General features: G+C 41.7%; 2 protein-coding genes across 3 annotated transcripts in view; one reads left to right on the top strand and one right to left on the bottom strand.

The window, feature by feature from the left end:
* Positions 1 to 26,630, top strand: part of FAM227B (family with sequence similarity 227 member B) — a 3,353,280-nt gene that overhangs the window by 1,685,015 nt on the left and 1,641,635 nt on the right. The gene's annotated exons all lie outside the window — the stretch shown is intronic.
* FGF7 (fibroblast growth factor 7) overlaps positions 5,084 to 26,630 on the bottom strand; it is a 244,069-nt gene continuing 222,522 nt past the window's right edge. For both annotated transcript variants that reach the window (XM_085644225.1, XM_085644224.1), the window contains 2 exons: positions 23,656 to 23,759; positions 5,084 to 6,252 (listed from right to left, as the gene is read on the bottom strand). In XM_085644225.1, coding sequence (XP_085500351.1) covers positions 6,049 to 6,252; positions 23,656 to 23,759 — 308 coding nt within the window. In that variant the 3' untranslated portion in view covers positions 5,084 to 6,048. The remainder of the gene's footprint in view (positions 6,253 to 23,655; positions 23,760 to 26,630) is intronic.

Below are 26,630 nucleotides of genomic sequence, written 5' to 3'. Positions count from 1 at the left end.
TCATAAGAAAGTTTAGTTTCAAATTCAAATAGGAAACTATTCCAAGTACTTTTGAAAGAGGAATACTTATAATGGTATGATGCAAGATTGTATCCTTGTGTATATGCTCTCTATTGTGTGTATTGCTGACTTTTTTGCTTAAACCTGTTAATTGTTTTCCTCTAAATTGTACATATTTCTGAAATATTTGATACTTATCTTCGAAACACCCATTGGTCTCCAGTGACTTTTGTCTGATCTCCAAGATGACAGTAATGAGAACAAATTGCAAAGTAATATGAAGAAACCAAAGCTAATGATGTTTAGTTATAAATCTTCGAAATGTTGTTGGAAAGGTGACTGAGTCCCAATCAGAAATGTGAAGTATTATGGCTACCAGTGTCTCATGTTATCATCGGGTCTTGCTTGGGTATACCCAAATGCCCTTCTAAGTGATACATGCAGGAAGGCTGCAACAGCAGTATGGAGGTTTTACTTGTCTTATGGTGTGGTCTCATTAACTTATGTCCTTGGAGTATCTAATTGTAAAAAATAAACATGTTAGGATACTTTTTTATGGATAGCTTAGAATAGTTGTATATGGTGGCCACCGTAATTCAACACTGCATTAAATTGAATTTGTGGAAGTCAAAAGGATCTTGAAAAAAAGATAGTGGTCTCCCCAAGAGACAATTCACTTGGAAATGGGAAACGTCTCAACAGGCATGTTAAATGATGAAACATCCTTGTTGTAAAGTTCTCAATTGGAATATTAGGTGATGAAGCATCCTTGTTGCATTACTTTAATCTTGTTAGCTTTAATCTTTTTGATACAATATCAATCCACTGTAATCCCCAAGATGTAATAACTGCTGGCATCCTGGTATGCATACAGTTCTTTAAATATGTTGCGATAAAAGTATGAGTCAGAATGAGTTACAGAGGATTCTTTGTCTTTTAGAATATTGAAACAAAAAATTAAAACTCCTTAACATTGTTTAATTTTAGAGCTTGTTGCTTACAAGTCCAACATACTAGAGTTGGCTCCTTTTTATATGTCCTAACAGTCCTAATTGTGTTTAAAGTAAGCAATGAACTCCTGACTGCCCCAAACAGATATACATCTTAGACTACAACATGAAATTAGGGATACTTTTAGCATGTGATATTATTATTATTATGTAGTAAAACATATCTGCAATTGTGTGCTGTGGAGGTTGACTCAGTTTCTAATATCTAAGTCCGGAGTTAGAACTTTGGTTTTGAATAAAAATATATTTACTTTATGTACAGGGGCTTTCAGTAAGACCTCTTTATCCATTGATCTACTGTAGTGTCAATCATGTGTTGCTTCTGCACATCACAGCATACATCCCCCTTCAGCCTCTGGGTTACTTGACTGTGAATGATGGCCTGCTGCTCTTGCACAATGTGCACATCCATGCAATAAATTGTTCTCTTAAGTGCCAGGAACTACTGGTGAAATGTGTTCTCTTATGTACAAAATATGTGTGTCTCGTTGCCTTTAGACATGGCTTGTTTTCATCCAGTGTGTGCCTTCATACAAATAATTTCACAAGCAAAACAAGCATTGGCATCTCCAAAAGTATAGCCACCAACGCCAAACCTATTGGCTTTGTCACTGCTTGTTATTCATCTCTTTGCGTTATTAGGTCCAAGAACAATGTATTTGAAACAATTATTTAGAAAGTATAATCTGATTAGATCAGTGTTCCCTAAACTGTGGTTTACGAACTGATTTCTAGTGGGTCGCGAAAGACCTGATGTTCAAAAGTTAAGCAAACAATAAATAAAGATGCCTTTACATTTTGCATTTATCTTGTCACATTTTCTGTGCTTCAAAAGACAGCGGTCAAATGACAGGCTATGTCTTCTGACAAATTGGTGTTTACTTTTCTTACTACAAAGTGAGGAATTTGTAAAGTGAACAATGTAGCAATATTGCTGGATACAATGAGTGTGAAAAAAAGCTGTAGAATGTCATTTTATTGTAACATACAACAACATTTAAATACCTGTAAATTAACAGTAAACATATTTCAGAATATATCATCAGTTAGGAAAGCAAAAATTAAGCACTTTGTTTTGTAATTCTGAAGTGCGGAGAAAACAAGGATCTTAATTGGATAAAAACAAATCAAGACACTTTGGGCCATATGTAGGGAACATACTATTTACCGATTCATAAATACCGAATTTTACCGATTCGGTATTTATGAATCGGTAAATAGTATGTAGGTAAACAATCGGTAATTATTACCGATTCGGTAAATATCGGTATTTATGAATAGGTATTTACCGAATCGGTAAAAATGCATCCCTTCCCATTCATTCCTATGGGCCTGGAGGCCGATAGGAATGAATGGGAAGCCATTTACTATTACCGATTCGGTAAATACCGAATCGGTAATAGGGGAAGCATAATCATGGGTGGCAGGGTGTCACATTGACACCCTGTTGCACCCCTGATTTGAGCATGTGTGCACATGTGGCGCACATACATGCCCTAAGGGCATGTATGTCTGCCACATGGCACTTTTAAAGCAGCCAAATTTAGCTTTTTGAAAGGTATTCGTTATTTAACATCAACCTGTAGTTGGTGTTAAATACCGAATCCTTACTACTGAATTTCACTCACTTGAGTGCTCCCTACATATGATTTAAGGATTCGGTAATTTACCGAATCTGTATTTTACCGATTCGGTATTTTACCGATCCCTTACCGATTCGGTAAATTACCGAATCCTTAAATCATGCCTCCTACATCTCAAATGCCTAAATACCGGTCGGTAACGGGATATTTACCGAATTTCGGCCGTTACCGACCGGTATTTAGCTACCTACATGAGACCCTTTATTTGGTGAAGCTTAAATGATAAATATTCACTGAAACCTGATGTTCACACATTATCATGTGTGTTCCATATGGTTTTATCAGTAAAACTGGATTTGTGTGCTTTCCTAACTTTTTATATGTTTTATACCGATCTTATTATTCTTATTTAACTGTTATATGTTCAACGATTACCAAATAAAAGAATGTTGGTAGCCATTTCAATAGAAAATGAGCAGTCTTTAAATGACTGTGCCCTTCTGCACAGTGGTTTAGAAATATATTTGCAAAAGTGCTCTCCAAAATACACCACCAGCTACATACCACACCCTTACCACTTTCCAGCTGAATATATTTGCCACACTTGTTATTTGTGTGGAGGCAGGCTTTTTCACAACTCCTATAATTTCACTGATGTAACACATTGTTGTTAGCAGCTGCACTCTGAAAATTGTTCCAGCACGACTGGTGTCAGGGTGCTGAAATATGTCCCTAAGTCCAGTTGTAAAACAAACCCTTGCAAGTATTCCCACGCAAGACTCCGGGTGAACCTTTCAGTATATGTTGCTGCTATTTTATCAATTCACAAAGCCATTTCAACTGAGAATGTGCTCACTTTATATGATCATACTCAATCAGCCCACTTGTGTGTGACTTTCACATGTAAATGGAGAAATGAGGATGTGGCCTAATGAGCAAAGCTGTTGACTTTGGATCTGGGGAACCAGGTTGGAGTCCTGGCATTTGCTCAACATCATTTGATTCTGGGCAATCACTTAATATCCTGTGCTTAACATATGGTCGAAATGCACCACTGGGCCTCGTTTTAACATACAAAATGCATATGAGACTTTACCCCAAACTCTGCTGCAGAAGCATTCTTTAACATTTGCTAAAATCACTGTATCAATACCAGCGTCTTTCAGAAGCCTTATGATTTTAGGGAAAGGATGTCGCAGGCCAGCACCCCATTATGAAAAGTGTTACAGTTCCAGACTTCTAGGCAGTTCACCATTTGCCATTTTTATGGGCAGATCAATATATTGGCTGCAATCCAATAAAGGCAAATCAAAGGATGTGGTCAAGGTTGTGACACTTACAAAAAAAAAAGGTTGGAGAGCAATGCAAACAATTGTAAAGAGTATGGTATATTGGTACTTCACAGCAATTTGAAAGCATGTCTACTACTACATAAAAATATTATTCCCTCCTCATGTCCGTTAAAGCTGGGTTAGTCACAAAAGTTTGCCCTTCTTAAAATAAGTTTGTGATTCTAAAACAATTTGGAAGCACTGGATTAGATGCTAAACTGTGGGTTTCAATGTGATTGTACACTCAAGTGTAGACATTTTTTCAGGGATAATTACATGATTAATATATGACTAACTCTGTTTTAATTTATATACCTGAGGCCACCTAATTACTGAAGGAAGTGTTCTTTCTTAACTTTTTTAGATTTTTTATACCGATCTTTTTATTCTTATTTAACTGTTATATATGCAATGATTACCAAATAAAAGAATGTTACCAATTGAAAGTAGTGTACAGGTTCGGTAGTTCTATATGGAGAGAATTAAGCTTTTTCTCAAGATTCAGGGTTTTCTTTCCTTTCTCACTAACTAATATCATCGATCTTTGTTCTCAAAGGCCCAAAAATAATCTCTCTTTATCTGCTCAATGTCATGCATCCTTCAAAGACTAAGGCATCTAGCTCTCTCTTTACTGACAACTCTGGTAAACTTCGGTCTACCTAAAAATCAACAATACCAATCATCGGCTTTATAGTTGCCAGGACTAACCATTCTAGTTCATTTGACTACTGCTTCAGAAAAATAGTGAGAAGTTATAATTACAAATCAGTGGTACATAACTACAAAAAACAGTTTTGTGACAAGATTTTATTCCATGTTTAGTGATTAATGTATAGTAGAAAACATCCCTTTCCTTGTAAAATGTGGGTCTTTCAAGGAGGAAATACAAAATGTTTTTGGGATTTTATTACGTGTTTATGTTTACTAGTAGCAGGGAGTCCAGTTTACATAGGTGTTATGAGATTTGCAAAACCTCCTCAGTTTATAGTTTCCTGTAGCTTTTATTCAGTATTGAGTTTGTCTGACAACAGTATGTTGCAAATGACGGCATGCATATTGTGTACTAGACTCAGTGTCTGGTCATAGGGAAAAACGCATGCAGCTCAGCTCAGAAAATGTTGTTATTCCGTTAGAATTAAAATCATGTGAAACAGATGCAGCTTAATAAGGTTTTTTTTATAAATAACATCAACTTAAATAGCTTAGAACAATAAATTTCAAATACAACTTAAAATATTGTTTAATGCTGTAAACCAGAGAAAGCATGAATATTTGCTAAAAAAATATTATGTCATATGCCCGGAATTATACAAAGGATAGGTATGTTACATAGAAGAAAAGCCCTCCGAGATATTTGAACTATTATTTCAGAATTATATAAAATGATATTGTGTGAAATGTGAGATGAAGCACATGTATTCCAATTTTTTTATATACATAATTCTGAAATTACCTTAAAATATGAATTCCCCTCTACAAATGAGCAGCATTCATTTATCTGTTCTAATTTTCTATAACTGTTTAACAGTGGTGCAATGTTAATCTTTTAGAATAGATTTCTAAAGACAATAGAACAAAATTACAAGTATAGTCTTTTTCTTGGTACTTTTATACTAATTACTTTTCATGGTTTATGCTTTGATACAACATGTTATAGTACTGCTCAATAGTCACTTACAGATTTGACTCGATAATCTGATAAATCATTCCAGCAGCCGTTAATACCAACTTAGTTCATATAACATTATCATCTGCTTCTTTATTATTATTATTATAGCAGCCATATTTATCAAGCAGATCACTTAATATATATTTATATATATACATTATCAGATAATCAAGTAAGTTCTTTCTCTCCAGGGTAACATAATTTAAGAAATTACCCAGTCATTTAAAAAAAAAAAAAAACATTATCTGATTGTACACATCTTTACAATTTTTACAACTTTTAGTTACTAAATCTTTGTGTATATTTTCAGACCTTTGTTTAATTCAGCCATTTAAAATAAACATAAATGCGCAAGTCCAGCTTGTTCAGTATTTCAGTAGTATTCCAGCCTCTCTTGAATATTCATAGGTTCTGCTCAGAATAAAGTCCTTCTGCTGGAACTGGTGCGTTGTAGATCATGTGTTATTGGAGATATGCATTGGAAGAAAATGGGATGCTTTTTGTCCCTTCTTGGATTTCTTTCCTTTCATTGGTATACCTTTATTGTTTATTGCAACAAACATCCTTTTCCCTGTGTGCCGCCACTTTGCTGATGCATATGTGTTGTAATGATTTTCTAGTATAATTTCTTCAAAATTGCAGTCTTCATTCTTCAGTTTCTGCCAAATATGAAAGCAATTGAAATTAGTTCCATTTAACATACATTTGCATTTTTTCTTCAGAATACAAGGTCAATTACATTTTATCAGGTCAATATGTTATTTCAGAAATCTGGAATGCAATAATATTACTTTCTATTTCAGTCATGAATTCACAACCCTAACATTAAATTAGACTTAAGCCATATTATCTTTGTAGCCATCCATAAAACAAATTTAGTTAAGAAGAAACACCCGGTAACTAGATTTTGTGATTAACCCAATACATGAAGGACGGGAATGTTGAAGAAATAATCTATAAAAGACGCCATTGCCCTGAAATATTTCTTAAAATATGGGGCGAACGGCAGAGTCTGGATGATGTCATGGCCTAGGCTGCAATGTCTCTTGCCCTTGATGCTACCTATCTCACTAAGGTTTGTTTATAAGAGGGAAAGATTATAGCATACCCTTAGTGGGTGTGATACCCAATGGGAAGGAGGAAGTGGGCTGAAATCCTTCTACATCTGATGCATCATACTTCTGCTTGTGATTTCATGGATGATTGTCTAGTTTGCAAGCTGCAGATTCCAATGTAAACCTAGAATTTACATATTATGTTATACTGATTTGTAAAGCGCACTATCACCTGCAAGGGTATTCTTGTTTTGAGTAGGTGTGTGTGCCTAGCCCTGCCGATGGTAGGTTGATTAATTGAAAAGCAAGGTCATCAGCTTTCTACAGAATTCAGGAACAGAGTCTCTGATGTGGAGTGGGAGGTCATTGCATACTTTTGAAGTGATGTAAGAGAACGCCTATCCTCCTGATCTGGTTGAGTGTATGTGTAGGATGTGTGCAAGTGGTAGGAGTAGGTGGAATATCTCTAAGTGATGTATAATGTCTTCAGATTGGTTCCATGCTGCTCATTTCTATTCTTACTGGGCACATTGTGCTGTGATGTCATGAATGTTCTGTGGGATTGTTCAATGTATGACTGAGCTAAAATTATCTTATTCCTTATGGCAGTGTCTGTTAAATACATCTCTCACAATGTTATTTTTTTTTGTTTTTGTTTATTTATGTATAGTTTATGGCATAGTGCTACTCGACTTCTAGCATGTCAAAGCATTTTACATGTACACTTCAGGTTGTGGTGCATACATTATTATAAGGAAACGTTGAGACATAAAGAGGACATTTTGCACAGGTAGTATTGACAGTATTGGAACAGGAGCATTTCATAGCAGAGGAACTAAACCCATGGTTGTAACACCCCTGAAGCAATTATAGATGTCATGGTTGTAGTACAGTTCTTATCGTACAGCAAATGTAACTATAAATTAGGCATTATTTGTTCATAGTTGGATAATCTTTTTGTTCAAGAGCCCTTGAAACATGGAAAGCATATGAGGCTTCCTTTTGTAGAGCAGAGGAGAAGGGATGCAGGAACCAAGATTATGTTTGGTGTGGTAAGAAAAGCTTCAGTTGGTTTTAAAGTATTGAAGAGAATGTTCTATTCCTATATGAGATGAGAGGGTATTCCAAATTTACAGAGCATGTCTTTAGAAGTTCCATTTGGTGGCAAACACGGTAATCACAAGAAGTAGTAGGGATTGAAAATGTTCTCTTGCAATCAGCTCTCTCAAGTGTCTTTTAAAGGTAGGCTGTTGAGTTAAAATGAAGGACAGTTTGACGTAAACTGCTTTGCAGAGTCTGCAGGCCTCAAGGGGAGCCAGTTGAGAGGTTCAATAAAAGTCGAGATCCAACTCATGTTTCCAGTGTTCAATTGCTGCCAGAGAGGTTAGGCCTGCTTTAGGAAGTCTAGAACGGACTTATTGCCATGTGTCTGTTACTTCAATAAATCTGCTTAAGTGGCATAGCCTAAATCCCTTTTTTTCCTTACTTGTATCTCGCTAAATCTTTATTGTAGACTACATATACATGTTAAGTTAGCAATCGAAGACATTTGTCTCCAGGAAATTCTATCATATTGATTGCAAGGAGCCCAAATCTTTCAATCAGATCAATATGAACAACAGTGTAAAACTTGTTGTGAAAATGTGCATCTTATATTTTGACATGTTAACTTCCCATGAACCATGAGTATTTTTGGCAGCATTTAAAACAAGGCTACTTCTGTTTTCTATTGAGAACATGAAAAACAATAAAAATCCAGTAGGTTAAAGATAATTTTGCAGATGCCTAGTCACAATATTATTGAATATGTCATTGTCATTGCTTTAAATTACCTTGATATGGGGCCCTCTACATTCTGAAACACAATCTATAATGTATTCTCTCCCTGTAAATGGAAGAGTAGAAGGAAACGTGTGTAATTGGTTATACTTGTGTCTGAGATATTCCATTGTTACAACAATAACACCTTTGCTGAGGAAGCTTCAGTGGTTTGATTTCATAATGAAGACATACAATATATATTGTTATTTATGAGTGGCATTATATAAAGAGTGTCAAAGTGGAAAAGATCATGTGTTAATAAACATGTAAAGATTTGTCTGTAGACCAAGTGCTCATGACAATGGACCATTTGGATTCAGTTTTATGATACAAGGCTAATTAATGATTAACTTCCCTAAAGATCCACCCTGACGGCAAAAATGCTTCAGATCAGCTTGCGGCAGATTCAGGTGAAATAACCATACTAATGAAAAATACCTCACGAAGACAACCTTTTCAACCAAAACAACCTTACACAAAACGTCTTTATTTAATGTAAGGAGTACCATTGATATGTTTAGGCCCCGTTTCACAATATGATGGTAACTGGTCATCTGCTAATATGGTGCATGCTCCATACAACAACTTATCAGTTTCTCCTCTGTATTTAGAGGTGGGCAAATCGCCTAGTTTCTGATAGTGGTGCCTCAGTCAGCTTCACCGCCAGAAACATCCCATCAGCAAACCACCCACCTAATGCTCACAGCAGGAATAGCTGTGGAAGGGTGGACCTTTCGACACTTTGAAGTAGGGCCTTATTACAAGCTTGGGGTCCCCAGCAGTGGCGGTCCAAACATGGTGAGCTCAGAGGTCTGACTGCCGTATTATGAGTTGGATGGATCTGCTTTGCAGAGACCGCTGCTGGACTGCCGAGACCAACAGGGTTCGCAGTCAGGGAAACGCAGCCACTGTAGGATGGTACAGGGTAGCCGTACCGCCATCCGTATTACAAGTTGTCTGTTCCACAAGCAAACCACAGCGGCCAACCATCTTCTTCAAGGTGGCAGTGGCAAGGGTTTGGGGTGCATACTAACCCCTTTCTTCTTCTTCCAGGCAGATTCTGACGTGGATCCCTTTCTCCAGGTTCCCCCCTTCACAGCAGGAGGATCTTCACGCCGAGGATTACGACCCTGTTTGTGATGATCTACAGGTGAGTCTTTTTCAAACCATATACCCATTGCCAGGACTGCCCACATATGGGCTGAACACTGGTAATGGGTATATGGTATTTTCCCACATATATCATACATATGTGTCCATCTGACACATCTGCAGTCGAAATGCACACATAAGCATACATATATTTTTTTTAAATACTCACCATCGCTGCAAGATACCTGTCTCCTCAATGCTGTCAACTTGTTCGCCATAAGTTGGCAGGGTATGCTCAGACGTGAGTCCCTTGCTCACTTTGCCACTGGATTCAAGCAAGCCTGGCTGAAGACGGCTGAAATGCCAGAAACCGGTCCTAGGAAGCTTGTTTCCGGTCCAGGGAAGGCATGGCTTGGCAGTTCGGGCTGGACTGTTCCCATGAGGCACAGGGTCAGACTGATTTGCATATGGCCGTCTGAACTGGGGTGGCAGAGTGGGCTAAAGAACGGTGATGGATCAAACCCAGATCTGTTGACTGGGTGTGAGTGTTTGATTGGTTCTGATGCTCCGTCCATCACCACCCCCTTTTGTACCAACTTGTAATACAGCAGTTTGTGGACCGCCAGCACTGTGGGCTGTTAGCAGAGGTAGACGTGTCATACGGCAGTTGGACCACCAAACTCGTAAAAAGGCCCTTAGTATCTGAAATGGAAGTCAAAAATCCTCAGTGGTGTAAAGCAGCAGGCTGTGGCTGAGAAGGGTCCCACGAGGCTTGATAGCTGTTGGATGAAGTCCAGGTGACGCTATTGTCTTTTGACAGGTAAGTCCCAAAAGAGAGAAATTCAAAGATCATGGAAGGTCCCTCGCCTGCCATAGACTTTTGGCGCCTTCGTCTAGTGAAGATTTCTGCCTTCTGATTTAGTCACTTTTTTGGAGCTCGGATTCCTCCTGCAGGGCAAGGCTATAAGCAATAGCCAAACAGGTTTCCATGAGGCTGTGTAGCTTCTTCGTGATGTCCTGCTGAAACGAATGTGTTGCAGCATAAAATCTCTGAGCGGGAGTGTTAGAAATTGGGTATCTAGTAGACAGACGTTTGCACCCTGTCCAATTAAGGACTACAACCCTAGTCAGGGTAAGTCAGATACACAACCTAAGTTAACCTCTGCTTACCCTCTGGTAGATTGGCATAGTGCAGTCAGGCTTATTTAAGAGGCAATGTATAAAGTATTTGTGCAACACAATAATTATAGTAACACAGTGAAAACACCACAAAAAGACTCCATACCAAGTTAGAAAAATAAAGTATATGTTTATGAGTATCACAAGACCAAAATGCCACAAATCCAATATGGATAACCAGAGTTATGAATTTTAAAAGATTAACTTGAAATATAGTGCTTAAAAGAATACAGCGCCAACCGGGGACATCTGGTTGTGCTGAACCGGGTCAAATCTGAAAAGTCAAGCTGAACAAGTGGGAACGTGGGTCAGATACAGGACCCATGCAGGCCTCACTGAAAACAATACTTTCACTGAGGAAATGTCGATGAAAAGCTGCAAGGAGTGGTTGGAGGCAATACGCTGGACTGAATGACTGTAGGAAATGCACCGGTTCCAAGTCCCTATTTCGGGGATGCGTCGGGCTGAGCCCCTGGTGATAAAGGCAATGCGCCATCATCGAACTGCACTGTCGTTGCTGTGGAGTCCTCAAAGCGGCAATGCATAAGCGTCGAAGGTGAATGTGCCGTTTTCCGCCTGGGTAAAGCGGATGATGCATGAATTCTGCAAACAGCCAGGAAACCCACTTCCAAGGGACCAGGACTAGATTGCACCACTTGACAGGGCAGGACTCACATTTGGCAGAGTCCAGAGGCTGTAGCAGATGTTGAGTGAAGTATTTGATGTCCCTGAGACTTCAGAACAGGTTTCAAGCCAGCAAGTCCTTGGAGTTACTCGGTTCTGGAGATGTGGAGAAGCAGGTCCTTCGCACTACCAGGCAAGAAGGGCAGCAGGGCAGGCACAGCAGAGCAGGAGTCAGCAAAGTCCAGCAGAGTCCACCAGAGTGACGGTCTTTTCAGCAACACAGCAGTCCTTCTTTTTGGCAGAGTGTCCTCAGGTCCAGAAGTGTACTGAGTTGGTGGTGTCAGAGATCCAGTACCTATACGCATTTGTGCCTTTGAAGTAGGGGAGTTTTCAAAGAGAGGCCTTTCAGTACTTTGCCCCGGTCCAGCGTGGCCATGTATCTACAGTTGGTGCTTTGTGCTTTGGTTCTACTGATTGGATTTTTGTAATTTTGGACTGCTTTATTAAAATAAGTTCTGTTTTTTTAACGTGGTGTGGAATCCTTTTTTGTGTGGTGTTTTCACCTTATTACTGTTTGAAGTGTTGCACAAATTCCTTACACATTGCCTCTAAGTTAAGACTGACTGCTACCAGAGGGGTGAGCACGGGTTAAATTAGGGTTGGCTTGTGCCTCACTCTGAGAAGGATTGAGGTTGCTGCTTGACCAGGGATTACACCCCAGTCAACCAACAACCCAATGTCTCACAACTATGCATTCCTCTCTTCTTACTTATTAACTTTTTGCTTGCCTTTGACCATTGTTAGAAATGGGGCCTCTGGTTGCCAGTGGTTTGTACACTGTCCAAGCAGGCACACTTACTAGTCAGGGTTATTCTGAGTTACCCTCAGAATAACGGGTGTTCACCCACTTGGTAGCTTGGCAAGAGCAGCCAGGATTATCCCACGAGGAAACGTGTAAAATATTTGTACACACACAAACAGAGTAACACAGTGAGAACAGCACAAAAGTTCTCCACACCAGTCTAAGTAAAACAAGACCAAAACTGCAAAAATCTAACATAAACAAATCGAATTTCGAATTCTCAAAGATTAAATGCAGTTGTTGGGCCCGATTCACAGAACTAACTTAAGACAAAATCCTAAACTTACTACCATTTTCGTATTCACAGAAGGCACTTACTCATTTTGGTATTCACAGAAGACACTTACTCACTTCGGTATTCACAGAAGTTAGGAGTCCTAACTTTAGGACTCCTAAATGCCTTCTGTGAATACCGAAAGTCTTAAAATTCGGATTTTTCTCAGTTTAGGAGTCCTAAAGTTAGGACTCCTAACTTTACTACTACTAAACTGAGAAAAATCCTAATTTTAAGGCTTTCGGTATTCACAGACGGCATTTAGGAGTCCTAATGTTAGGAGTCCTAACTATACTACTACTAAACTGAGAAAAATCCTAATTTTAAGACTTTCGGTATTCACAGAAGGCATTTAGGAGTCCTAAAGTTAGGACTCCTAACTTCTGTGAATACCAAAACGAGTAAGTGCCTTCTGTGAATACCAAAATGGTAGTAAGTTTAGGATTTTGTCTTAAGTTAGTTCTGTGAATCGGGCCCATAGTGTTTAGAAACACTATAACAACATGCTTGATGGACTCAAATCTCAAAGTTGGGGACCGATCGTGATGGAGCGCTGGCCTGCTCCGGAGTAGTAAAGGCCCTGGTTACAGTAACATAGAAACGATGACAAACAAAGAAGTTGCGAGGAGCCAGGGTGGTGAGGCGTCGTAGGTGCCGATGCGGCATTGATTCTTTACTGTTTTTGCAGCTCGTTGGCATGTTGGTGGTCAGACCATTGCAAGGCACAGTGGAGGTGATGCGGCACTGGCCATGAGCAACATTTCCGCAGGTGGTGCAGGGTCGATGAAGTGTCAAGATTCATGCCATGCAGCATTGATTTCACAGTGTCGATGTCACAGCACGGGGCCACCCTGTGGCATCGTTGTTGGGCACCATGGACTTCAGTAACACGGTACATAGGACTCCCTCTGTGGAGGTTCTTTGGAGGCACCGTTGCGCCATCAGGTCTGCAGTGCAAATCACGGTCATTGCATTGAGCGGGGACCGCAGTTCCGGTGCAGGCCACGGCACGTTATTGAAGAGTGACACCGGCTCCGCCGTCACACTTGAAGTCGATGTGCTGCTTTCTTCTTTCTTAGCACAGTAAAATTGCTTCCAAGGGCTCAGAACTGGAATTGGCACCACTTGGCAGAGTAGGGCTCTCAGCAGAACAGCCCAGATACTGCGGTTGAAGTCTTTGATGGCCCTGAGACTTCCAACAGGAGGCAAACTAAACTCAAACCCTTGGAGAAACTTGGAAAGCAGGATGTAGAAAGCAAAGTCCAGTTCTTTCATTCCCAGGACAGAACCAGCAAGCAGCAAGCCAGGACATCAAAGCAAACAGCAAAGTAGCAGTCCCTCCTGACAGCAACACAGCTCTTCTTCCAGGCAGAATCCGAGTATATGGTGTCAGAGATTAACTACTTATACCTATTTCAGCCTTTGAAGTAGGCACACATCAAAGACAGGTCTTTGTAGTGCACAAGACCCTGCGCTTCCTGGCCATGGCTCCAGTCACACTACAGGCAGGTAGAGACTGCTTTGTGAAGGGACAGGCACATCCCTATTCAGGTGCATGAGTCAACTGCTCCCACCACTCTAGCTCAGAAATACTCATCAGCCTAGTGATGGGCCATCATGATATGCAGGGCACACCTCAGCTCCCTTTCTGTGTGACTGTGTAGAGTGAATACACAGAGCCCAACTGTCATCCAACCCATGTGTGTATTCTGAGAACAGGCAGAGGCACAGAATGCTTAAACAAGAAAATGCCAAATCTCCAAAAGTGGCATTTTCTGACCTTTGATTTAAAAACCAACTTCACTATTTTTAAATCGTGAGTCCAGAGACCAAACTCCAATCTTCTATCACCTCCCATTGTAAAATGTTACAAGGCAGCTCCAATGCTAACCTACGGGAGAGATGGGCCTTGCTGTAGTGAAAAATGATTATAGCAGTTTTCACTACTAGCACATGTTAAACTTAAAACCACATGCCCTAACTTTTAAATAAACTGCACCCTGCCTACAGGGCTACCTAGGGACCTACGATAGGAGTGCCTTACATGTAATAAAAGGAAAGGTTTGTGCCTGGGAGGTAGGGGTACTTACCAGATCTAAATGGCAGTTTAAATACTGACTGCACACACAGACACTGCAGATGATATAGATGATGGACGGAGCGCTGAAACTTTTCAGACACTCACCCCCAGTCACAGATCTGAGTTGAATCCATCATCGTTCTTTAGCTCACTTCGCCACCCCAGTTCAGACACAGCTATTTGCAGTAGCAGCCCTGAGACAAGTTTGATGGGCTACTTATGTGGGTGACACTATCAGTGCTGCAGGTCCACTAGTGGCATTTGACTTACAGGCCCAGGGCACACCTGATGCACTGTTCTGGGGACTTACTAGCAAATCAAATAGGCCAATAATGGAGAAACCAAATACCCTTACATTTTAGAGAGGGGGCACTTACACTTCAGCACTGGTCAGCAGTGGTAAAGTGCCCACAGTCCTAAAGCCAGCAAAAACTAAATCCAGCACACACTCAAAAACAGGAGGTCAGAGGCAAAAAGACAGGGGGAACCATACCAAAAGATGCCAGATCTAACAACCATGTACAGTGCTCCACTGTGTTTTGGCTAGGTTCATGCTATAGAAATACCTTATACATACATAAATACATATGTCCGATCCTAACCTTTCAAAAAATCTTTGATTGTGGGTGTAATGACTAAGAACCAGTTTGAATCCAAGATGATGAAATATTTCATCTGCAAGTGTCCAAGATTGTTGGATGTTTCGCGTTTTTTTCCGACTGAATGTTAAACACAATGATTGATTGGCAGCAGGATTGGCTTAGTCCTTTAGTAATAACATATGCTCAGATTACTGTTCTAAATTCTTCCTTTTGCAGTTCTCCTATGACTGACTTTCTCATCTTCAATCATTCAAATATTACTTCCTGCTTTTAGGTTCCTCCTGCAGAACTATTCTATTGATTGCGGTGTCACTTCTTCTTTATGTTTCCAGTGTCACTGCATCATCGCCATATTTATCTGTACTGGTCTCCCTTAAATTCTCAGCTAAGTCACCTTAACACAGGGCTACAAATGTGGGGTTTTAGAAGCATTACTCTATAGTGATAATATCCCATTCATTAGTATTTTTTCCATATTACACTAACGCTGTAGTAAATTACTGCTCATAATTCAGTTATGTATATTTGTTAACTAATTGTACTATCAGAAGGCAAGACTTTATTGGTAAGCCATTATTTTCTTGGTCAAATGTCTCCTCTGTAGATAGTGGCATTCAGTCTTGCAAACTTGCATTATGATACTAACTCAGAAGAAGGTGAGGAAGATCTCTTTCACTATTAGGGCACCACTAATTTGATAAACGTTTCATGAAAATGAATACTTTGCAATGGGCATCACAATTTAACTGTCACTGCAGCACTGTGCCAACAGTAGGGTGACCAGCACTACTTCTCCCAGGTGCCCCCAGGGGGCGGCCTCTAACACAGCACCTAACAGGCTCATTTAAGGCAGCGCTCGGGCTTGGAGCGCGGGATACACTCACCTCAACACAACTTTGCCAACAGGAGGGAGACTATGTCTCCCCACTTCTCCGAAGGGCGGAATCTGACACAGGGCCCGTCGGGTTCATTTAAGGCCGTGCTCGGCCCTACAGCATGAGATATGCTTACCGCAGCACTTTGCCAACAGGAGGGGGACCAGGACTACGTCCCTCAGTTTCCCCCATGGGGGCAGACTCTGACACAGCACCTTGAGATGCATTGAAGGCAGTACTGGGCCCCAAAGCATGGGGTACTCTCAATGCAGCACTTTGCCAACAGGAGGGGGACCAGGACTACATCTCCCAGAGGGTGGAATCTGACACAGCACCTGTCGGGCACACTTAAGGCAGTGTTTGGCCCCACAGCGCGGTGCGCACCTGAGCACATGACCGGGACAAGAGATGGCCCATCTTCACCCGTCATTGCATGGAGGAGACCAGACTAAGCCTGCCCTCATGGATTCTGCTTTTTGGACTAGGATATTGATCGATTCACTGTCTCACCATTTAACATCGTATGTTTAGGTGAGTTCTACCCTATGGTCCCATTTATTTTGTTGTTTCTGAAAGTCCTTCTTGGTGTTAAGTGTGGCTCTTAGACCTGTCTTATCTGGATTAAATGCTCATTCACTGTGGCATCTAGTAACTTAAGGGGCACAATGTGTAAACGTAAGCTGGGGGTCATCTAATTCAGCTAAGTCTAAAAATTCCACACTGGATGGGTTTATTGAGCGAACGGTGGGAGTCATCGATAAAGAGATCCAGCTTGCTGGGCGTTGGCTTTCCCTTGTTGCTGACAGTTAGGATCCACCAGCATCTGCTGCTTCTGCTGTCTCATCTATGCCCATTTGAGACTCTCAAAGTTATGGGTTAAGTGGCCTACCCCCAACTCTCATTTGCTTTAACCTGTTCGTCACTTCTGGTGCTGACTCTGCCCCCCACAGCCTGCTCACCTCTGGCAAAGTGTAGGAAGCCTGGCAAGAAATCAAGACTGACAGCAAATGTGGCAAGCTCCCCAAACCAGGCTTTTTGCAATCCATCCCACCCTTCTTATTCTCCTCTGGGTGCTGGCTGTGATTTCAATGACCTCCTTACTCTGATGTATGATCTTTTCATCTCAATCGTGTCTTCTAGTCTTTCCCTCTTGTTTGAGAGATTGTCTGCTGTTGAAAGACAGCTATCTCAAGCCCTGGAGCCTCACGTGGTAAGGGGATTCCCAGCTTAATTTTAGAATGTATAGCTACTCAATCTTCAACCTCTGTGGATGTCAACAAGGACCGATTCACCTCTATTCACCCTCTCACACACTACTGCTTGGCACCTCTTGTGTGGTGCCACTTGTTCAACAACCGCCCGTGCCACCTCCATCAGGCACCCTTGGGGGATGCCTTACTCCATTAGCCTTGGATATACCTAGGAGGAACTTATCAGCGTTACATCTGCCTCCGGCTGCCATCCCTGACGTCATGGTTCTAACCAATGTTATCAAACTTGAGTCTCATGCAACTGAGAGCACCGAACAGCTTATGTATAAGGTCATGATTTGGGTGCACTCTTATGTTCACTGTTAAGACAATATGTTTTTGGACACTTTGTTTGCACACATGGTAGCCTCGGTTGGAGGTAAGGACAAAGAGTTCAAGGTTGCTGGTGTGATTGTAAATTTTGCTAATCCACTTGTTGCTGGTAACTTGATCCGTTTTTCCTACTGAGGCCTGGTTAGGCCAAGTAATGTGAAGCTATAGCGATTGGGTTATTTCTGTAGGGATTTGGGTCGGAGGGGTGGTGTTCTAAGAGCTAGGTGTTCTCTTCAGATGCCACTGTGTGTATCCCACCCTACTTCTACTAACAACCATTTTTCTGGGGTGTGTGATATTGATTGACTCCCAGACCACGCCCCGTCACCCTCTAATGATTCTGGCACTGCAGAGATGTCAAAGGCATTATTATCCAATGATCCAACTAGAGAGATCTCAAATGATAGCTCCTCTAGGTTCCTTTGTGTTTTTTCTTGCCTGTGAAACCAGGTTAATTTGTTGAGTTGGAACATTGTAGGGCTTGCAACCAAAGTTCTACTTAAGAATTGGGTGAACTTCATGTCAATGTATGATATCATTATTCTGCGGAAGGCCTGGCTTCTAGGGATTTATTTATTGATCGGTTCAGCTGTTATTCTGTCCCCACCACTCCTTCTGAGATGGGCAGGGCTCGGACTGGGTTAACTGGTTGATTTAAGACCTCTCTTGACAGTGTCATTTCACCTATTCCCACTTATAACAGAACAGCCTTTTGTAGGCATTTTTAGTTGAATGGCCTTAATTTTTAAGTTTCGGTCCTATTAATTATTATAATGATAATTTTTCTACCAATTTTAACCCTAACTTGGTTCAATTTTTTCGAGTTTATTGATGAGTTGTAACTTAGCTAGAAACTGGCTTAAACTTAGTTTCAGTTGGGAATTTTAACGCCAATCTCAGAGATGAAGTGGACAGTTTAGCTGGTTTATACTTACACATTTTCAAACTTTATTCACTAGATATCCCAGCAGGTCCTGGGACTGCAGAGGGTAATTGCTACTTCCTTATCTGCTTAAGCATAACCTTTGTAATGCGTTTGAACGATCTGCGCCCCCCATGGGGGGGGGGGGGGGGGAGGGGTGCTAGCTCATCAACCATTGATTATATTTTTGTCAGTAGGAATCTGTTTAATTTTATTGATGATGGGGCTGTTATTCCAAGTATTGTTAGCGATCATAAACCCCTTTCCATCACGATGGGATGCTCTGTGCCCTGGTACCGGACTGTTGCTTTTGGAGGTACTAATGTTTTTCCACCAAGCTGATTGAAATCCAGTGAGGGGTTTGTGTGATGACCACTTGGCCCTGCTCTTTGACTAACTTAGACCAATCAACCATGATGATTGTTGTGTGGACACATTCACCACCCTAGGCCACACTATCAGATCGTATCTTCTAAAACCTATTGCCGTGTTAGGAAGCCTGCTCACTCCTAGTTTGGCAAGGCATGTAGGGAAGCCCAGAGGGACTTGTCCCCTAAAGGCTACCCCTAGGGACCTGGCTGCTACTGCCAGCAGGAGGCTTTATAAATTTGCCACTAGCCGGAGAAATGCTGAACAAAGGGAAGAAGTTGATTCCACCTTTGGTTAATTCATGCAGGGCTAGAGACACTGGTTTGTTTTGGCACGCTGTCAACAATAACATTTTACAAACTGATTCTTATTTGGTTTGTGGTAATATATAATACCATTCATCAAGTACGACCATTAAGTTGCTGTTGCATAAGTGCCCCTTCTGTTAAGTTGTTCACAGCCACTTCTTAAAGTGGTCAGATTTTACAGAATGGTGAAAAGCTCGGTTTTGTTTTCAACGGTACTTCAATTATGCACTGCACCCCTCCAGGGCGGTCAGTTGCTAGCCACCTTGCAACATTTTGTTTTGGCTACTAAATGCCAAGCTAGACAGGCTTGGCTACATACAGGCCTATTAGAATGGGCGGGTGGGTTACGGGCTTGTTATTCCGCAACTCCGACACTTTATGAAGGCCTTGTGTTCATAGGGCAACTATTTACATATAGATTTGAAAGCAAAGTTACCCTCTTAGTAATGACAATGTAGTTAACACAGCTAATGCCACTAAATGGCGAAAGATGCTCGATCTGCGGTATTTCCACTTTTCCTACCTGTTGAAAATGGTGGCATTTTTGTGTGATTGACTGCCCACTTTCAGTATAGCACATTTTGTTTAAACTACAAAGGGCCCCACTTCAGTTTGTTTTCTTCAGCCTTGCACAAATATCTAACATCATTGTCTACATACACAGTAGCAGCCCGTTCCTTGACATAGTGGCGAGGTGGGCTGGAGGAGGAATCTGGGGAGGGCGGGAGGGTTCAGGGGACAATTAAAATAAAAAATGAAATAAAACACAAAAACTTGCCTGAGCGCTGCTGCCGACGTCCGTCACCACATCGCGCTCGTCCAGGCTTCTTCTTCTAGGCACAGGCTCCCAGACTGCACTGCGACCAATCATGACGCTGCATGAAAGCAGCGTCGGGATTGTCCTGAGCGCTAGCAACTTGCACTCCCAGGGAGACTGGGAATCTGTTCCTGCTCTCTCGGGCTGGAGAGAGCTTCACTTAGCATTGGGGTTTGGCCAGCCTGAGATGGCAATCCAAACCCTCATGCGCAGTGAAGGGAGTGCCCACCATTCCCCCACCAGCAGTGTCATCCCCTGGAGGAACAGCCCCCAAGACCCGTCAAAGTCCTAGGGGCTGGTCCAGGGAATTAAAACAAAATGTTAATAAATGGGTTTAAACCCCATTTTCTTATCACTTTATTTGCTGGTGGTGGCTGGGGGGGTGGCTCTCCTTCGCTCTAATGCACCGGACGCCGATGTACATACACCCTCTAAAGTGGCTACAGGGAACCCCATGGGGATCGATGCAGACAGAGAGTGCTCCCAGCCTTGTAGATACTCTCAGACTATCTCAAAGTGCAAGGATCCACTTCACATTTTTGTTACACTAGCAGCACGGGTGCACAGAGTAGAAACTGGGCACCAGAATGTGTGTCATCCTCTGCCCAGCAGGGAACTGTGACAGATATGGGGGTTTGCTTGTGTACCTGTTGTAGGTCCTGAATATTATAGTTCCTTGTCATGCACAGCTTGTGGTAATTGAGCCATCAGCATTTAAGGCAATGACAGCATATTGTTTGTATTCTACACAGTGGTGATCATTCGTGAATCTTACTCTGGGTCATCATTTTCAGCACGTAATTTTTTTTTTTAACTGTAATATCATATTTGAATTAAGAAAGGAAATAATTAATTATTCACAAAGGTATGTTTGCTTGTGTAGATCTACTCATGTGTAGCTATACTCCTACCTCTTTTTGCTATTCACCATATCAGAGGGGAGATTTACACTCAATCAATCAATCAATCAATCAATTAATCAATGAATTTGTAAAGCCTGCTACTCACCCGTAGGGTCTCAAGGCGCTGGGTGGAGGGGGATCCGCTATTGCTCGAAGAGCCAGGTCTTGAGCTGTTTCCTGAAGGAGAGATGGTTCTGGGTCAGTCGTAGGTGGGTGGGGAGGGAGTTCCATGTCTTGGCCGCCAGTTAGGAGAAGGATTTCCTCCGGCGGTGGTCTTGCGGATGCGCGGGACGGTGGCGAGGGCGAGGCTGGTGGAGCGGAGGTGGCGGGTGGGTGTGTAGAATGTGAGGCGGTTGTTGAGATATGTGGGTCCCATGTCGTGGAGAGCCTTGTGTGCGTGGGTGAGGGGTCTGAACGAGATCCTCTTGCTGATGGGGAGCCAGTGCAGGTCTCTCAGCTGGGGAGAGATGTGGCTGAAGCGGGGGGTGTCCAAGATAAGTTGTGCAGAGGCGTTCTGTATGCGCTGGAGTCTTTTCACTAAGGGCCTGATTACGATGTCGGTCGGAGTTGCCTCCAGTCGACACCGACTGGCGGTTCCACACTCTGAATTTCGATCCAAACTCCCATTTCACAATGGGAGCATGTGCGGCGTGCGGAAAACCACCGCAGCACAAGCTCCTATTGAGAAAGGGGAGTTTGTGAAAATCCCTGCACCGTGTGGCAGGCACCTCATGGTGCAGGGATTTTCCAGGGGGCACCATGCCCCAGGCCTAGATGCAGAGGGCCAGATGTGAAGGGGGCCATGCTAGGGGCCCCCATGTTGCTTTCCGACAGCCTTTCCATGTCGGCCTTTCCGACATGGAAAGGCTGTCGGAAACCGACTCATAATCCCAATGGCAAAAATGCCATCCTTAAGAGATTAAGAGGAGTTTACGACTGACCAAAGAGCTCTATGAGCCAGTCAGAAGCCGTTTGTTGGTCCCTCCAACTACTACGTCTGGCCGCAGCAGTAGATATGCATCGTAATGAGGGCCAATATGAGGGGCTGGGGACCATATGACCAGTAACATTTTTACTTTGATTTAATTTGTACCAAACAGGTTAAAATGTTGGAACTAATTGTAATAATGTTTAGGCTTTTGAAATTAAGTTAAACATTTCATTTAAGTGGATTATTACATTAAATAAATGTGTTAACGTTTTGCATTATATATTTTAGACTAAAAAAACATTAATATATTTCAATCAAGTTGGAGTTAGAAAGGGTCACGCTAACACAACATACACATTTACAAAAGAGTAAAACAATTGTAATTCACAAAGTATACTTCTAATTCTGCTGCAGCTCTAATAGTGACACACACGCAAAAGTGGACTTCCACATTTGTTCCTCAATCCTATACTTGTGTGTGCTTACATTTTCACCACCAGGCTCTAAACCTCTGTAAAGGAAAGTTGGGTCGGCTGAAGTGAGGGCCTCCAGCTTTAGGTTTGTGAATGCCATTTTGGAGTATGTGAAGTAGTACGACTTGAGAATACTTGACATCCTCCAAGATGATTTTTGTGAATCAGGCCTAAAACCTCTGTCAGCACTTAAGATCTTAGCCTTCCCTGTCACTCCCCTTCCCTCTTCGTGCCCATAACAGTTCCTTGTCTTCCACTGCTTCATATGATAAGCCCTTTATCCCTTCTCCGAGTTCGAATCTGACAGAAAATGTGATCACGATAGTAAATTCCACATCATGATTTTCAAAGTCATAAACCATAAAGGTCGCCTTTGGAAGTGACCAACCTTCCAGTGTGGCACCATTTACAGCACTGTACACCGGCAGTAACCTTAGGGTAAGGCACGGAAGAAGGGCAATGATAGGGTAAAGGATAGTCCCGTTTAACGTAATGAAGACCAACAAGCTTGTAAGTTTGTAGGTTTTCACAGGTATTTTTATAAACATTGTGCAGGCAGTTTATCACTTTAAACAGTGATAAATGTACCACTGGGAAAGGAAGGAGTAGGTTAGTTTCCATAGTAAAAGAAAGAGAAGGGAATACTCCCCTATTTCATGGGAAAATAGGTGTGAAAAAACATGTCACAGGTGTAAATGTAGATATTTGCTTATTTTTCTTACACATTCAGGTTTCCGCCGAGTGGAACGTTTGCATGAGTTCTTTTTAATGAGTGAGTATACTCCTGAAAATCTACAGTTATTGTGGTTTTCGACAAGTATTCTTAGGATTCTTTGTGATTCCACAAAATGTTGGAAAAGCATGCCGCACACGGAATACATCTATCTAAGTATATGTACTACTCCTTTGTACAATAGTGAAATAGGTCTTTTGTCTTCAAATCTCCCTAAAGGTTTTCCAAGAGCTTACATTGAATAACTGGCTTTATTCTTTCCTAACTCACCCACCTCGGCCTGTCAGTCTTCAATTCCTACACAATAACCCTATCCTTTCATCTGCTTATTTTCTTTTTTGGGTCTCTTGTGTTGCCTACAGTGTCACCCTCATGCTGTTTATTTTCAAATCATTTTGTTATTTCCTACCTTGCCTGGTTCCCTCCATAGCTAATCCACGTTGCTTCCTGAGTTCTCAATCCGGTGTACCTGTTCGCAATATGTTGCGCCCTCAGTGTGCTGTGCTAGAAGGAAGAACAGACGTACTAAAGAAGTGTGTGCAAAATGAAATGACCATTACCTTTGCATAGACTTTCCCAGACTTGTTCATTGCTAGGTAATATTCACTCTCCACGCCTTTGATTACCACTATTCCAACTTCCACTGTCCTGATTTCCAGAATACCTGCAACAAATAACAGCACGTTGAGTAAGTGTTCATTCCCTTCTAAAGCTGGTGCACAGTGCAAGCAAGGAGAAAGGCCGGGTACTGGTAATCAGCGGGTGATACTTCTGGTTGGATTTTAAAGACACGGCTATTGTGAGTGCACATGTGGAGCGCAGACAAGCGCGCGGCTTCCCTGTAAGAGGGATACGCCCCTATACATCTATGCAGGCACGTGCCTGCTTTGCACGCGAGAGTCTGAGTCCCACTCTCGGGGTCAGCGTCAGAGCCTCTGTAGCATGCCTCGCATTGATCCTGCCTCTATGGAATATGTTTATAAGAATCAAGCGCCCAGTTATTTGAAAGAAAGTCCTTTTAGGATGGAAAGTTCTAAAACAAATGTCTAAAGCTAGAAACAGCATAACTTTTCAGAGTATTTGTTAGACATGTTAGACAGCAGAAATCTTACATTTTAGGAATGAAAGAAAACAGACCAGGATATACTGTGCCATTTATTAGATAAATGAACTGCCTGACCTTTGTGAGCAGTGAACACTGATATGGTTCCATAATATATCTCGATGGCAAGATAAACAGTTACACGTTTTCTTCAAAACATTTATATTCTGGTAAAAGATGAGAAATGTAAGTTTGCATGCCATGGCCAACCACTTTTACGTGAACGTGAACGTTTATAATATATCACTAGCCTTGAGTTAGGGATTAGCCAAGCGCTTCTAAAGTGTTTTGAACATGTGTATCCATCGTTGTCACCCCTTACGAGTCGTTCTGAATATATTCAGTGCACTAAAGCGAAAACAGTATGCCTGTCAATCAAGGTTGCACCTATACAAAATATGTTGTTTCTATTTTAGTAGGGTATTTTAATTATAAATCGATCGTACATTTATTTTAGTCCTTACTGTTATGATGTCGACGTTTCACAAGCCCTGCGACTGTATGGACAAAGCGCAGCATCTTTTCCCTAAGTAATGAGGTGCTGCTGGATTTAAAGTTAGATTTGTGACGTGATATCTCACCACTCCTGCACCTTCAAATCAGAATCAGGCTACTGTAACCTGTAGAAATATATGATTTTCATCTGGTCGTCTTAAGTTCTTATGGTCCAAGAATGTCTCCAAATGCCGCCTTGAATTTCAAGTTCCGATTTATTTTATAGGCATGACTGACTCTGACGAGCATGGTCCATGGCAGATCAGCTTCCGTCCTAATAAACCTTCTTATTTGCCTTTTCAAAAACACATTCGCTTGTCAAGTGCATATTCATAAATAGCAATTGAAAGTCAAAATATGGCCCCCTTCTGCTGGGTGCTAAATCCTTACCTCTCCTTCATCTTTACCAGAGATTATTATGAATCTGAACTGTACGTATTTATTGTACATAAAAGGTTAAAAATAAACCTACCTTAAATGCTTCAATATACGTTTGTGGATCAAATTATATACTTTTAAGTGAAGGTTATTTTATTCCATAGCATAATAACAAGATCAGTAATGGAGAAAAAAAGAACTGTCCTAAATGTGGGTCTACATTCGGGACATGTGCCCCTATGGTTGCCTCATGTGTGCGTCTCTAGCTATTTCGGCATTTAATATTTACTAGCATCTCAAATAAAGTCTTATAAAAAAAATAAAAAAGTTATATGAGAATGTAAATGTTGGAAAACGAGGCAGTATCTGTGAGGCCTGCACAAATAACATGTCACATTTGTCCTTCACTGGGAACCAAATACCCTATTGTAGCAATTGACTCTCAGAGAGTAGCTTTGCAGAGCAGTCTAAGAATTACTCAAGGGAGGTGGTGTGGGCTAGTAATCGCCATTTACAGGAACGCAGAAATAACACTCAATAATTGATTGTCCAGTCTGTACTTTGCTTTATGAAAGTAAAAGTACGTTTATTAAACACACACACTACTCAATACTATGCACCAATTGACAAATATACATACGCTGTTAGAATTACTTTGTGACATTGCATAACATCTCCCGCAGGGGGGCTGGAGTCTAGTACCGCCACTCCCATGTATGCACATCATCTTGCCGCCTAATGCAGTGGGTTGACACAACCTGGAGCGAGGGCCTTGCCAACTGGCGCCATCCCAGTGGCGACCCACCCCATCATCTCAACAAACATTTAAAATAGATACACCTGTCCTGGAGACACATAATCCTGACTGAGCATCTCATACTGACCATACGGTATGCCCCTCTACCTCTTAGTGGTTAACAGTCTGGGTTGCTCTTCCCCTAACGCAGTAGCAAGAATACATGTTTGGACATCACTTTAAAAGAGGTACTCAGCATAGCTGATAACAATTATAATGTATTGCAAATAAAGCCCCTAAAGGCATCACAGGATTAAGCATATGCCGCCAGACACCCTAGCAGGAATGTCTGCCAACATAACCCCACTTTGCTTATGACTCCACATTACACATGTGACTTACAGTCCCACCTTAAAAATAACATTGGTAAATGCACTTATCATGCAATTGCACCTCTTCACCTCCGGGGGATGCCCTTCTCCAGACATCTCATCACAGATCTCCATACATTGAGGCAGTCCCTAATGCACCCCCAGCTGTAGAACCAAAGTTCTAGCCCTTGGATACTGTGGCTGTGGGCTGAGCCCTTGAGGGATTATTTTCTTGGAGTCCCCCGGAGACTTAGGGAGAGACTTTTCATCGTCGTGCTGGGGGAGACTCCATTGCTCCTGCAGCTCCCCCTGCACCTTTGCACACCAACAGCGGTGGCCACATCTTCTTTGGCTCACCACACGCCGAAATAGCCAGGTTTCCTTGCCGGTTTCTGTAAGCCTGGCAAGGCATTATGGGGAGCTTCTCTCTTTGCTGTGCATATTATAGCAGCG

Source organism: Triturus cristatus, chromosome 3_1 (genome assembly GCF_964204655.1).
Source record: "Triturus cristatus chromosome 3_1, aTriCri1.1, whole genome shotgun sequence".
Classification (NCBI taxonomy): Eukaryota; Metazoa; Chordata; class Amphibia; order Caudata; family Salamandridae; genus Triturus; species Triturus cristatus.
The sequence above is the reverse complement of the archived record's forward strand: the minus strand, read 5'-3'. Positions and strand labels throughout refer to the sequence as shown.